Consider the following 16,119-nt stretch of genomic DNA (forward strand, 5'->3'; position numbering starts at 1 on the left):
CGCAATGAGGAGATAGCGCACAGGCCAGAAATAAAACCTTTTTTTTATACTTTTCTCAGAACGGAATTTCAATCTACTCGGAAAATGTTCAAAAATATTTCAAGAACAATTATTCGGCAGTGCAGTGAACTTAACTCATACACATAATTATAATTACACTTTTCGTTCGACATCAACAAGAACCCGTCAGCTCGCTTTAACTTTTCGAGCGGTGTGACCATAAATTAAGTACTAACAGGCGGACAAAAAAATAACGCTTCCTACTTCAATAACGGGAGCGAAGTAAATTATATGTCGTAATGAAGTTGTCGCATCTGCTTCGAGGGTCACGTGGTATCTTACCTTTCCTTTTTTTCTTTTGTTTTAGTAGTTTTACCAGTCGAGTCTTCTCTAGACCGCCATAAATTTTGTATGGCCACATCCGAGGGCACTGGTGATTTATTTCCCGCCAAAATATGTGCCTGGTATATTTTTTTAAATTTCTTTTCGGCACTGTACATTTCGAGTAGCGTCCGACGATTATACAGATATGGTGGTCGCGTTCCGTAGCCGACGGTAGTTGGTTTTAAAAAAGGAGAACTTTTTTATTTTTACTTAAAACAAAAATCCGTTTGGATACTTTTAAGGTTTTCCGTGTTCTTTGTTTTATTTCGATAAAAGATAATGCCATCACGAAAGTTGTGAACGGTGCGTGGTATCGATGAAGTTATATTTATTAAGACGGAGCTTGTGGGCCTGCAACGTTTGCGTCGTCTTAGAGTTTTGAGATACAGTTCTTTGAGAAACATTTTTTTTATGACTATAAATATACATATGTTTTTATGTAGAAGTTAATAGATTTTTAATTAAATCTGTAAACCACTCTAAGTGGATAGTCGTAACAAGACATATACAAATAAATTATGTATTTTATACATAGGGATCATATTTATATAGTGAATCCAGTGCAATATGCATGCGTATAAAACCAATTATTTACCAAACTTATTTAAATATTATACGTCCTTATAAAATCAAGTTTCGATCGGTGAATGAAATATTTAATTTTACTTATTTTAAAGTAGCTTCTCATCATACATTGATCATATTATTAACTATGTTAATTCCTGTAATGTATTTGTATAAAACAGTAAGTATGTATTTGAATATATAATAAATATGTCATACGTATGATTGACGAGCAAAATTTTCATAATACAGAGGTGTGTTATGAAAATTTTAACAGAATAAAAATGTATGTATATAATTTTCTTTTGCTCATGGTCTTACTACGCGTCAGTCGGCTAATGTGATATCCATGTTAGTTCGTTTTGTAACCGCCGCTATCTCACACGAGACATCTGTATCAGTGGCACACCGACTCAATAGCTTTATATTAAAGCCTTATTTATTACTCGAACCTCTCTCGAATTTAGAATACGACACTTTGTTTGTGGAACTCGGAAAAAGGATGTTGTTTTTTTAAAGGCAAAAAATGAGACATATCGATTAAGTTACTTAGGAAGAGACGTGAGAAATATTTTCGTCTTACTTAGGTTTCTGACCATTAATTTATGTTCTACTTCTTAATCAATTTACGTTAATCTATAGCTGAGTTTCGCTTGAGCAACGGCAAAAAAGGGACACGAATACGTAGTTAATATACTCCTTGATAACAAAATAATATAAATTATTGTAATCAAACCACGCTAACAAGTTAAATAAAATCACCTAAAATCATCCATACGTGTATATTAAAAATTAACGGCAGCACGGCTATATAAAAATTTTCAATCTAAAAATAAAAACAGTTATAAAACAAATAGATATTTTATTCTGATGTCCGCCTTGATATCTATCGGTATGGTATAAGAGTACAATTTTTAGTAGTAATAACAGTTAAAATATGGCCGGCGCTCAATCGCGTATGGTTCGCGCCCGTCCGTCGCGTATGAGTTAGGACCGCCGGTAGCGCCCCCTGCTGACACGCTATGCGCTGCAACACTAACGCCGACTAAATTAATAATCGTTACTCCTACACACTGGCGCGGTATGCTGACAACTTGAAAAATATTTTAATGATATCATGGGCTTAGACTCACTATAATATTTAACGAATTCCTTTGGCTCCAGAACCATTCAGGGTTTCGGGTTTTGCAGTATCATTGGTACTAACAAAAAGTCACACTTAAAAAATTTAGTGGCCACCGGACGAGACGGTATCGTGTAGGAAATCTCGATTTTTTGCCGACCTTAAAACATGAATGGTGCGTACGATTTATGAGATCACAATGATCTTTTTATAAGTCACCTGTTTTTTGTTTCGAGTTGTCTTTATGTATTTTGTGTCTCCATCTATTAATAATGTCTCCTTTTAGCGAGTTTGACGTTTTCTAGCGTTGAATCGATTAGGACGAACCCCAACATAACAAAATGTAGTTTTCTATAAGGGATCGTACAGATAGAATGAAGGTAGGAAAGTATTTTGATTTAGAGCGTTTCAGTTGAGGACGTACTTGGTATGGTGAGCAAAACATGGAAATTCTCTTGTATGCAAATCCTTCCCTGTTTGTTAAGCGACCGTATCACCTAGCCGGTGCACGAGCGCCCGAGGCGTCTGTTTCGTAACCAGCCTAGAAGGACCCGTCGTTATACAAGATTCAACAAATAAGGCGAGTGGGAACGAGCTATTTCATGGTCACAAATGTTTCTTAACAGTTTTGTTGCTGGTTTTATCGCTGACAGTGGGTGCGTAAATCATGTCAAGTAAATACAAACGTTCCGTCAACGCAGCGCATCTTGACTACAATCGGTGTGGGACCACCTTTATTATGTTGGATGATTGTCTGTTGGATAGAGCTTTTAAACATTTTTCATCAAAGGTTGTAAAATATTTCTAAAAACTTTTTTTATTTTCATTAAATGGTCTTATTATTCGTTTTTATTTTAAATATAAAATATTTTTTAAGATCATTTTTAAAAAGGCGATTCTAATTGTTGACATAAAAGAGTTTATATTTCTCTAGTTTGAAAATATATATTTTTTTAATTTTTTTAGAATTCCTTTCATAAAATAGTTAAGTAGCTCAATAAATTAAATACGTATTTATATTTTCATGGATGCTACCGGATAGCCTTGATGTTTTATATAGTAGTAAATTTACGACTCCGTCTATAACATTAATTAGTTTAGTAAACATTATTGAATTGATTTGAATATAGGTAAGTTTTTAAATAAACTCTATGTGGTATATTTGTTTATTGTGATTTCTTAATATAGCTTTAATATAAAATACACGACTACGTCTTGGTTGGTACCACTCATCTCATATTATACCACCAAATAGAAATACTCAGTATTGTGTGTTACGGTTTAAAGGTTGAGTGTACCAGTACAGACACAAAACACCACACAGACCCAAGTTGATGACGTATTGGCAATCTAAGGGATGAGAAAACAAAGTTATATCAAAAATAATGATGAGACATTTTCCACAAAATAAGGCCGAGAAACATTACGATATTTAACCTAATATATTATTATATTAGGTAAAATTTACTCCAAGTCGTGTTTATGTCGAACTAATTTTGGCCTTGACCTAGGATTCTTAGGTTGAACAATTTCAACTGCAACTTTTCCTACGCTCACGATCGTAGTTCATTCGAAAGGTAAATATTATCGCCTCGCGCGGCGGGCGGCTCGCTCGAAAGCGTTCCATTTTACGCAAATCGCACGCGGCGGCCATTAGCTCACGAGTAAAATCCAACGGGTACCCGGATAATTACCTACAGGGCTAATTGTTCGCATTCAGATCTCGGAACGAATAAGTGTGTCGCGTGTTCTTCAATTGTATACTTTAAATTATGTATCCGCTGCTCTTATTAAAGTGTGCGTTGTTTTTCTTGATCATTTCGTGGCTAACTTTTCAACGTACTTGCATATATGCATGACTCAAAGCATGTAATAATTTTATTAAAAGGAACATTTTATTAAGCAGTTTTGCATTTATTGGCTTTTATATGTTCGACATCGATATATATAATTATGTATTCCTTAACATCAATATTTTTTGCACTGAGGTGGAAAGTACTGTGCAGAATAAATTCTTAGAAAACAATAAGTAAAAGTTTCTCATGTCATTTTTGTGTCCACATCGGCACGTATATTATGGTTTCGGAATATTTATTGGCAGCAGTTTTATTGGTCGTTAAACCCGTCGCGTTGCGGCAGCGTTCCATTCTCGTCACGGCTACGTCACGCCGAAGCTGAGAAATTGTAACGGAAAACAATGAGCGGCTTGCGTTACGATCGGATTACTACCGAAATATTTGAACGCAATAGTAACATTTTTAAACGATTGAAAATTTGCGCCGACAACACACATGGGCATAAAATTCTTAAACGAATATATTTATTTTTTATATTCCACATTTTCTAAAACAAAATGATGAAGTTTCGTCGCAATATATTGAAATATATTTTTATGCTATGTATTGCGAATGCGCGATGCGAATTATTTTATGATAATTTGTTTATACAAATTTCATTGCATTTTAAATACGTAAAGATGTTATGTGATTCCAGGTACAGCATAAATTATAATTACAGTTGAACAGTTATTAAAAAAAAAAGGTTGAAAACAAATCTTAGCATTTGTGTTCAATCTACGGAACTAATTATTACATGCAAAACTGTTAGACAATTCATTGCTATTAATCAATTGTAGCAATGAAAGTTTGGTTAGTGGGTAAATAGAAACATATATTGGTTTGCAATAAGAGATCTTATCGCAAAACAATATTATACGAATTAGTAGAGTTAACAACAAAACCCCAACTCGAACTAACCCGTGTCATGTTTAGCATTTAGCAGCGTGATCTTCTCCTACCAGATCTGAATCCTGAGTACTTGGAGATGGGTTTCCGCGGCGGTGGCGCTCTGGGGACCACGTCGCGCACGAAGCGCATGCGCACCAGCTTCAAGCACCATCAGCTACGCACCATGAAGTCTTACTTCGCCATCAATCATAATCCGGACGCGAAGGACTTGAAACAATTGAGCCAGAAGACCGGTCTCCCGAAAAGAGTGCTTCAGGTATAACGAATTTCTTATTTGAATCAAGTTTATCTCTTCCATGCTATGAGTATTTGAGGAATGACTATTTTAATAAAATTGGGCTAGGTACACTTATCAAAGAACATTTAAAATCGGTAGAGTGTCATCCATTAGTGCTCATTTCATGGTAGAGAAAAATAATACTTAATTTAAACACGCATGTAATTAATATTATGATAGTGATAAAGGCGAATTTAATTTATATAATATGCTTTGCTTCTTACTAGTAAAATTTGCACAGCGAATTAATTTTCGATTGCGATAAACACAATACCAACTGTATCAACGGATTTAACCCAAAGGGATGGTGTTCAAAGAAGGTTTTATGGATAAAATTAAAAATATGGAACAGAGTTCAAGAGTTATCTTTGACCTTTTTTTTAAATTATTTAGTTTTAAATTACAGGACAAAAATGTAATACGAGTATTATCAGCTGTTCTGTATTAATTGGTTAATTAAGAAAAGGTAAGTTTATGAACAATTCATATTGCGGCTCAAGGCGGTCGGACAAGTAAGTATAGACTATATTTAAATCAGTAGACAAAATTTTTATTTAATGGCATTTTAATATTAGCTATATATTTCACGTATACGAATTTAATAAGACATGTAATTAACTAAAAAAGTGCTCTAATGCATCAGTATTCAGTAATAATTGAACTGAACCGCAGACCGCATACCACAAACGCAAACAATTTGAAAGCAAACTATCTTACTAGCCGCGTCTGCCGCTGTTAACGCTAGCTTGTTCTAATAGCTTGAATATACTTCGGTGAGCCTTTACAGTTTAGACCTTTCTATTGCCTCTAATTTGTTTGTTGTTGCGGCCCTTTAATGTGGATCATGCACGGTACACTCAAACACTTCTCCTTTGTTTTGGTAATTACAACGTTTTTTTAGATATGAACATCTTGCGTAAGACGTATTGTATTGTTTGTCGATACAATCACACGGAAGTATAATACCTGTCTATTTGGTACGTGAACAAATTAATTGCTTTAAATTAAAAGTACTACTTACTTGAAATTTATGTTAAACGTTAAAAAAAATCTACTTACGACAAGACGAGGAGAATGTTGTCGTCATTTTGCATGTTGCTTCACAACTGTAGGTATACACACACATAAGTCGAGACGTCTTGAAAATCGTAGCGAGGCATATAAGCGGTAGGCATCGTACCCTTACCATTTATCGACATGCCGAGCCAAGCCGACTTGGCCCGAAAGGTAGATAGCGCGCGCCGCATAAATTTTCCCTCAACCAATTATACGAACGGAAAGAGAATCCCTCTCTCCCTCCGACCTCCGAATATTGATCGAGATTTTTTTGTCACAAAAAGCGAACGGCTTGCGTTCGCCATTTTGCCGAGATAAGGGCTTTTTCGTTTTGCGTACCCTGAGTTTTGGCCGAACGCTCCCGTGGAGAAATGTTGGGGAACGTTTTTTATTTTTAAAGATAGCATCAGATGGAATCCTGATATTTATTTGTAAAAGATTGCAACGCACTAAAAGCATAGTTGACTTACAAGTTTTTATATAAGTGGACTTCGAAGGTTTGCTGCGCGGAGCGCTCGTAGATTATCGCTGCCGTATAAAATTAAATATTCATTTAAGTAACAGCGTTCACTTTGAAAGGATTTCAAAATATTTATGTACTGGCACTATATAGCGAGGAAAAAAAATATTTTTTTAAATTCTTACTTTGTGAATATTGAATAGAATGTTTTTGAAATGCAGTTTAATTTTAAAACTGGAGTAAGATGTTTTAATTAATGCTGTAACTACTTCATCCAAGTTGTAGAATGTGGTGCCGCTGTATTTAGAGTTAAACTCAAGTCATTCAAACATTTTCATGGTTATGATGAGTATAATAAATGTATATATTATTTGCTCCATGTGTGGATCCGCTGTGTGGAATAATACTGAATTTACAAAAATAAATTAGAAATGCTTATGATACTTGTACTAATTAAATTCAACTGATCTTAAGAAGATAACATGATTTCAGTTACCAATTACGAAATTAAAATGAGTGTTATTTATCACGTGCCAGTGTTATTAACAAGTATCATTTCGATAATGTTTAAAGTTTCCCACTTTGCGGACAGTTATTGCCACCACAGCTCACTACTCTCTAAGTGATTAAATTTGAAACGAGAACTTCATAAGGACCTTCCTTAATTCCCGACGTTGCTTCGAAGGATAGTTGAGAGATGATTAAGGCAGCCAGCCAGTCTCGCGCAGGCGAGCGAGCGTCTAATTGCTTCAGTCTGTGCGGGCGCCTCAAGTAATATATCCGCGGCGCGCCGTCACCGTAACCCCGACTCGCGACGCGGGCGCATTTAGAACAAACCGCGCCATAATTCTCTCCGTGCGTCCGCAATTGCGTGATTTGTCACTCGCTCCGTTTGTATTTTTTTCTCAAGTGAAAAATGACTCAGGTTCAAGTAGCACTGCATAATTAGTTGATTGAAAAAGTGCCTTTCCTTGTTCTTTGGCACGGCGCAATTGATACTCCTTTTTTTCAGAACGCGCTACCGTATTTTAACGTTAACATTACTTTTATCGAAGTTTAAAATGCTATTACACTTTTTTTACAAATTGTATAAGTTAATTCCGCCTCATCGATATAAACAGTGTTGCACATTTTCAGAAAAATATATTACTATACTTTTGATCTTTCAAATATACAAAACATAACATCAAATTAAATGGGTAACATCTATATTTAAAACGTTTTAAATTATATTGCTCTAATTTTAAAATGTATACTATAAAGATGCTTCTTAATGGCCCACAAATAACCCAAGAAGTTCAGAAGGCGTTTCAACCCCAGCAATTAGAAGCGGATGGTCACACCTCGACATTAGGCCAGATATAATTTTACTTTCTAAGTACATTCAGTGACAATAATAAGGAGAAGAATTTAAGGAAAACGCGGCCTTGTTTCCTAAAGGATAAGTTTTTTATCCGCATGTGGAGGATTAAAGATCACAATCAAACGCTCTAGTAATTAGTACGAACGCATCGCCCTGAGACGCTCGGTTGGGCAGATAATTTCCGCCGCGATTTCAAAAGGCATCCATTTGTCATTTGGTCGCGCGTACTCGCGCCGAGCGGACGTGCTATGTCTGCCTTCTAATTTATTTAAATATTATTTATATAAGGAAAACGCGACAATTAATCACATCTCTTCAGTTTTTATTTACACATTAGTGGAATGCTCGAGCGTCTTTGATCGCCGTGTTTGTTTAGATGTTTATTTCAGCCTAATGCTATTTAAGCTTTATTGATACTGCTTTTTATATTATGAATGTGTTTATTAATGTCAATTACAGCAACATTTTTCAAAGAAATATGTACTTAAATGAAAATAATGAATATATTACAGTCAACATAGATATGTGTGTTACTGGTGTATAAATACAAGTTTATTATTTTAAAACTTTGTGTAAGACAATAATTTTCAGACATACTGTATCTAGATGATTTATGTTGTGTACAATGTACTAAAGAATTTCTAGTATCAATCTCATGATAAAAATAAGTAATTTGGTCACGACTCAGATACTACGGTACAGTTGGCGGGGAAACAAACCATAATAACATGACTGGGAGAGAATTCTCAATTGTTCATTTAATGAGACTTTTGATTTTTGTTAATTTATGTACAATATGCGTAAATATTTATTTAAATGATTATTTTTAGTTTTTATAATAATTTTGCTCTTACCTATTATTTATTATTCTTTAGCGCACAATATAATTATTAACTTTGAATAAACAAAATTAATTAGATTAGCAATAAGAATTGTTTGCCGAAACGATTTAAATAAAAAAAAAAACACCTTTAAACTAAATGACACGACGCATTTATTAAGATTGATGATTACGTTTGAATGGATCAAAATACCTCAAACTATATAGATTTTTTATCATTAAAAGCTCAAAATGCAATACACTTTGCAACAGTTGAAATTAATAATCCGTAAATACAAAAAACTTGTTAGCAATAACAAATACAAAAGCCGTTTTAAGCAGCAACAAAGTTTATTAATATTGACACACATAGCGACTAACAGCACTTTATCAGTGTCATAGATGAAGCTCGGCCCAGATTCACATCTTGTTCGAGAAATAATTCTATAACAAAATACCATTACATCTTATTCTAACGTACATTGTTAATGCGTATTTTTTATATTAAATACATAAAGATAAAGAAGTTCTTAAAACTTTTATCAATTGCGACGCGTTTGTTACTGCAGAAGTATTCGTATAAAAATGCAATTGTATGCATCGTTTTTAATAATATATTTGCAATTACATTAATTGCTACCAGGCATAAGGCGATGTGTTCACTGAAAAATTACACGTTATGGCACAAGAGTTTTTGCACACATCTATATGTCGGAGCAAAATAAGACGTAATGTTTTATGAGAAAAGTTATTTTCAAATGTCATACGAGTTGATGTGAAGGTATAACAAATGGCTTGTCCGATGGCATGCCAGTGCAAACTTGAACGAGCTAACCGCGAGAATTGCGAAGCTGCGGCGCAAGTAAAAAATTATAAGGAGACTTATTTTTTATCTTTGGAATTTATAGACGAGTTTCGTCTATCATTTATACGAGAAGTATATATTAAACTTTCGATTTTAATATCGTTTTAAATATTCCTACACGAATTCGTTGATATTATGTAGAAGGAAATAATGTACCTATAATCTATTTCAAGCACAACATTAGACATCTTGAGTAATAAAATCTATGATATTCAATATGGATTTGCGAAAAAGTTGCGTTGAAAATGTCGACGAAGTTTTATCGGAACGTTGATGAATAGTAAACTGGAATATTGTTGTATTATATCTAAATATATTAATCAAGTCTTCGTGTAGTGCATAATGCAAAGCCAAGCAAGACGCTGGTTTTCTTCTTCGATTGGAATTGGGTTGACACATATTTTTTTTACTCTATATAAATAGATTTAGATAGGTACACTATTTTCGTATTCTTATAAGAATTCTGATTCGTATGTTAAGTATATTTCGTACCGCGTGGTCATTCCGCTTACCGCTCATGCCTTGCTGCGGTGTTTATTATTTGCTGAGAGAATGTAAAATATTTCTTTACACAATTGAAAATATTTTTCTTTTCATGATATTTCTCATTATTAGGTTTACACGTGTAATAGATAGCAATGTTGTTGAAATAATGCGGCACTCATTATTTTATGTAGCCAGTTGATTGTCGATTATATAAAATATAATTCAGATTCTGTAAATTAAAAAAAAATACTAATGAAGACCCTGATAAAAATAATAGGTAATATCAGAGTAATAATAAAAAGTTTATAGATTATTAAAATATGATAATATTATTAATAGGTATATCGATTTACATAAATAAATTAAACATTTTTCGGTACATTCAGAGTATAATCATGTTTCGTAATAAGGTATTTATCTGAACTCATACAATGAATAATATAATGATCTCCTTGAATAACGATATTGAGGAAATGCTTATAAGTTTGAACAAAACGTTAAGTTGAATGGACTCAGTAGACACTAGTAAAGTCATTCATAAGGAAAAAAATATTTTTGGGACCACCATGCCTCAGTCTTATCTCGGTTTGACAGCGGCGGGCATGTGCGGACGTGGCATCATCAATCGTGCGCGCGCGCATGTCTCCTGCGCTTTTCACTCATTTCTCATCCGAATGCCTCTAGACGCTATCGTCTTACTTCTCATGTTATGATGAATTTATGAATCGACTGACTGACGCGAGGGCAATGCCGTCGCTAATTAAGTAAAAAAAAAAACTTTGCTTAAATCATGTTTTTTCTTAGATACATATAATTTGCTATGTTTTATAGTATACGTTTTGATTGGTATTGGTTGTTGTGAAAGAAGCGATAATCTAAATTTGGCATTAGACAACATTCGTAGCGGCCATGACGCGGTGGGCGGGGCCAGTAAAACGACTGCGCGCTATTGGTCATCATATTTGCACGTCCTGTAAATGTGGTAGGATAGATTACTTTCGCACATTATATTTTCGATACATATAAAATCGTAATCTTTATAGATAATAGTTACAGGATTATCTGAACGACACATACAAAACACGCGTTCTCAGGACACGATACAGAAATGATAAAAGTTAAATACTTTCCATGTCTACATGAAAGAGCTTAATTGATATCCTAATGACTAACAATTATCACGAGTTCTTAGAATACAGTTTTAGCGCGTGCGTTTAATTGTTACGGCGGGAACATCGTGATGGAATGTTAAGCATATACTTTGCAAAGATCCGGCGTTGTTTTGTATAGAATGGCACTGCGCAGACACAGGCTAGCGGCTCGCGCCGTGTCGGCCGGCGACGGCGATCGTCACGCTCGGCGGCGGGATCTCGGCGGGGTAATCATGCTAATTAAAGATTGGATCTACACTTTGGAACGCAAAACGCAGCCGTATATCCTAGTGCTTTACAAAAAAGTCACAAATAGATATGAGATGAAGGAAAAAAAACTCGATCGAGATTCGCGGCTTGGATTCTGTACAACATTACAATGTTAATTTCAAATTAAGTTTTTTGTGAAGTGTTGCTACTAAATTAGCCTAACCTAGTTTTAAACTTATAAATCTTAAGAGTTCACTAATAGCTAATATGAATATGAACGACTCAAGAACTCAAGACAACTAACAAGAATAGTCCAATAAGAAGACCTATCTACGGAAACTTCCATAAATTCATATTTAGTTCAATATGTTTATAACGATTAAAGCATAGTTTACAAAAACACATGTCTAGCTATAGTTTGATACAAAACATACATAAGAATTAATATAAATCTTAACGATACTGACATAATAATTTAATAAACAAACTATTAAATATCCAATAAATATATCCATACAAGGAAAGGATTTATTGAATATACACATACACTTTGAAAAGATAATAATTGCATACATACACAACCCTAAAAATAAAAACATAAATCTCTTAAATTTTCTAGCAGGCATCTTAAATTGAAGGCTGAAAGCCTAATAAAAACTGAGTATCTCATAACAAAAACAAAAGTAGGCAGTAGCCGGTATTATCATAACGGTTTATTTTATACAGAACACTAAAAAGCAGTCTGCTAAATGCAGTAGCTAATTGCTAATTAACTGTAATTATTCGATGGCGTAAAATTAAGTGATTCCTAAAAATTTTGACCTCAACATGACTTGTTTTTACATAATTTTGTTCTGCAACGTGATCACCATACTTTTAAAGGCGAAACCACTTTTATTGCGCCCGCGACATTTTATTGCAAGGCGTTCGAATATTTTTGCATTTCCGACATCAAGCTTAAGTTTTTTGTTCGCAGGTATGGTTCCAGAACGCACGAGCGAAATGGAGACGCATGGTCACGAAACAGGAAAACAAAATGGCGGAGAAGTGCTCTCCGGAGGGCTCGTTGGAGATGGACATGTACCACGGCCCCATGGGCTCGATACAGTCGCTTCCCGCGCACAGTCCACCGTACAGTGTGATGGGCGGCCCTCCGAGCCCCAACTCCATGGACTGTCCATAGCCACAATTTTGCGCTTTATGAGCGCTCTGCAATTGAACATTAAAATTCCAAGTGTACACGCAATCGGCGCTCCAAACGAATTCTGTGAAAGTTTGTGGAACTTAATAGTGACTTAGATCACGTTGTAATATGTTACGGAAAATTTAAATACCAAGGACTACTTAAAGACAAAGGTCGTAATCTATAAAGTGACGCTAAAGTAATGATCCCAGTGTAAAATGAAATCTAATAGTATGTACATGATTTTGATTGCCTAGATATTAAATTGTACCTTGGCTTGGAGAATATCGCTTTCTACACATTTTGTTATTGAAACATTGTTAAATACATTCGTCTGCAGCATTGTAATATGTAATTCTAGATCACTGATAAGTCTTTACCTATTTCTAAACACTCCGACTTCCGACACCAAACGTATACAGAGAAGATTGAAGTTAATAAATAACATGGCGTATGAGTTATATCCGTCCATTTTGAAAAAAAAACTTTTGGTGAAACAAATGCCGTAAGGGGCATTTAATACATGGTCATAATGAATTCCAAAATATTAAATTAAATCTATTATATAATAAATGCAATAATGGTTCAAATTATCGTTTGTTATAAAATAAATTAGGCCATCCAAGTTATTCGTGCTTTTTGAAACGATGTTGCTATAATCGAATAATCGACGACATTTATTACAATAATACTTTGTATTGCTATTCTAAATTGACAATAATTATTTAAAAAAAAGAATGAATGCCTGACGTACGTTGAATTCCCTATTTAAATGGTGGTGCTGATGGTACTCTGCCAAAAATCTTCACGCAAGCGTCTACACAAATGTACTAAGTTTCAACACAATCGGATGAATGAAGCGCAGATAGAATACGAACTAAAATATAAGCAATATAATAAATAGCGAACATATTTCATGAAGTTATTCGTTATCTATAGTAAATATACATAATTAACTTATATTGAAGCTGACACGACATTTTATGGAATTTCTAAACGTTCCATGTAAGTAAGACCCTGCTAAGCAGAAGTCTCTTCCACAGGCTGATTCTTATTCATGTATTTCTATAAATAACTAAAATTGATTTATTTAAAATACTACATGTGATTGTAAATAAACAATGATTAATTTCATAAGGGCGTAAGTCTCAGTGTTGTTTTGAGTGAGGTTAAAAATGTACGCCGTACCGTGTAACGTTGATACTCTTGAAAGTTAATACACGCCTGTAACGTCTTGATCTCTAAGACAGGTAACAGAACAGACATTTACTACCTGGACAATTAGTTTTATTAAATTGTGGATATAACATAAGATTTAGTTTTAAAGCGCTTCTAAAATGAGAGGTTATAATTTTTTTGACTTCATTGAATTGATATGATGGAAGATTTTTTAATTAATATATACTATTTATTTATTGACTCCTATATTTAATTTAGTATGTAAGTTTAGTGTAAGGTATAGCAGGTAAATACGAAAATTTCCATAGTAAGATAGTGTTAGTGTTATACAGAAATGTTATAAGAAATTTCGAAAAATTTTCATTGACTGGCTGCTCCATGAATTTTAATATAAAATTTTCATCGATACGTTCTCTCGTATGATAACATGTGATTTAAATTTTTGGTTCGATTTCAAATCAATTATTAATTATTAATTAATAACATTTAATGTAAAAACTATTGTCAAAAAATTACCACTATTTCGAGAGAGTATAGTATTGCTTTTATGATTATTTATTTTTTTCGAACAATACTGTTTTAAAAACATAGTATATTTAAAAAAAAAATATGTAAATAACTTTCATGGTATTACTAATAAATTTAAAATTTAAAAAGTTTTTAATATTAATAAAAATGTTCCGTAAAATATAACAATAGTTTTAGAGTTAAGAATATATTATTACATTTGAGCTAAGTACGTGCACTTGTAGTTCCTCTTTGTATAAACTCAATATTTCTTATTAAAATATTTACCTGTAACATCGTTTGATTGTAGCGAATGCAAAATATATATCGAATAGGGAAAATGATGTCGTAGTGACGTTAATAGTATTTATTTCGATTTTTTACCATTACATACAATTACAATACCTACTGAAATTATATTCAAATGCTTTTTATTTAAAAAAAAAAACACAAAGTAAATCTTCGAGTAATATTCAAAAAATTGCAAGCATTTTTTTTTATATTCAATCAACATATATATATATATATATTAGTGTAAAGGCAAAACTGTAATTGCTTAACGTAAAAGTTCTTGATACGGATTCGCAATAGCCGTTAAATGGATAAATTATTCATGTGTCTAAAATTATAAAGATCTGTTAATAAAAATATTTCCAACCTATGATTTTTTGTGTTTAAATAACCTGAAAACAAAAGTATAAACACCATATCTGTATAATATATCATATCGATGTTCCAATGCTGGCATGGTGAAGATTCCATGTAACTGCTTCACTGGAGATAGGTTAATGGATACAAATATTATAAACACGTCCAAGTTACCCCAAGCTGAAAACCGAGAACATGAATTATAATAACGAAATGTATAACAAACGAAACTCGTTGAACTTAATTATTATCGATATTCGATCATCTACATGTCCTATCCATTTGCATCCTCTATCAAAAATATATCAAAAACAAATTTAAAAATAGAATTTATTGAGTATTCGTTATTCAAGGCAAAAACAAACAATAAAATAAAATATTTGCTGATTTTCTATGACAGTACGAAAAAAAAAAAATTTTTAAATGAACTGCTCCATGTATCCAATTTGGCAAATTTTCTGTAGACAAAATCGGTAGACGTCACCCAAGTATTATTTATATATATAATACTAAAACCTCTGAAAAGTTGCATCACATAAGGTTTATGTATATTGGTTAAGATTCTTATTTAGTTAGGGAATAAATACTCATTTATTAAAACAGATTTCCTTAACTATGTTTGAATTTGTTATAAATTTGAAAGTTCATTTATTCCTTCTTATAACAAACAAAAAAAAATTTTTAGCTACTTAACTGATTCTTCATTGAAATTATTTCCTTTTGATTGCTAAGCAAGGCCCCAAATTGATGCGGGGCTAAGCGGTCGCTTACTTTGATTTTGTTAAGGTCGACCCCGAACGACATAGTTGTTATCTGATAAATATACTAATTTATTTATTTATTTGTATCAATTGCTGTACGAAAAATATTTTCTAATGTTGTGAGGTATTATGATTGTAAAAATTTTTGAGTAACAGGTTTATCGGTTGAGCTGGATCAACAGCAGCTCACACGAGCCTTCCGACTATTGCAAATTACTGACAGGGATTAATTAAATTTTATTAATTAACTGTGATCAGACACGCGTTGATAAGTTGAATTTAAATACTTTAAATAATTAAATAAATTAAATAATTTAAATAATTGATGTTTTTAA

General features: G+C 33.1%; 2 protein-coding genes across 3 annotated transcripts in view; one reads left to right on the forward strand and one right to left on the reverse strand.

Annotated features, from left to right (window-relative positions):
• LOC113404183 (protein apterous-like) overlaps positions 1 to 15,039 on the forward strand; it is a 55,922-nt gene extending 40,883 nt beyond the window's left edge. The window contains exons 5-6 of one of the 2 annotated variants that reach the window (XM_026645004.2): positions 4,872 to 5,074; positions 12,483 to 15,039. In XM_026645004.2, the coding sequence (XP_026500789.1) occupies positions 4,872 to 5,074; positions 12,483 to 12,689 (410 nt within the window). In that variant the 3' untranslated portion in view covers positions 12,690 to 15,039. The remainder of the gene's footprint in view (positions 1 to 4,871; positions 5,075 to 12,482) is intronic. The other variant, XM_026645005.2, reaches the window with a different exon arrangement.
• Positions 1 to 16,119, reverse strand: part of LOC113404244 (protein phosphatase 1 regulatory subunit 12A) — a 538,461-nt gene that overhangs the window by 117,779 nt on the left and 404,563 nt on the right. The window lies entirely within an intron of this gene.

The sequence above is a fragment of the Vanessa tameamea genome, chromosome Z (assembly GCF_037043105.1).
Source record: "Vanessa tameamea isolate UH-Manoa-2023 chromosome Z, ilVanTame1 primary haplotype, whole genome shotgun sequence".
NCBI lineage: Eukaryota > Metazoa > Arthropoda > Insecta > Lepidoptera > Nymphalidae > Vanessa > Vanessa tameamea.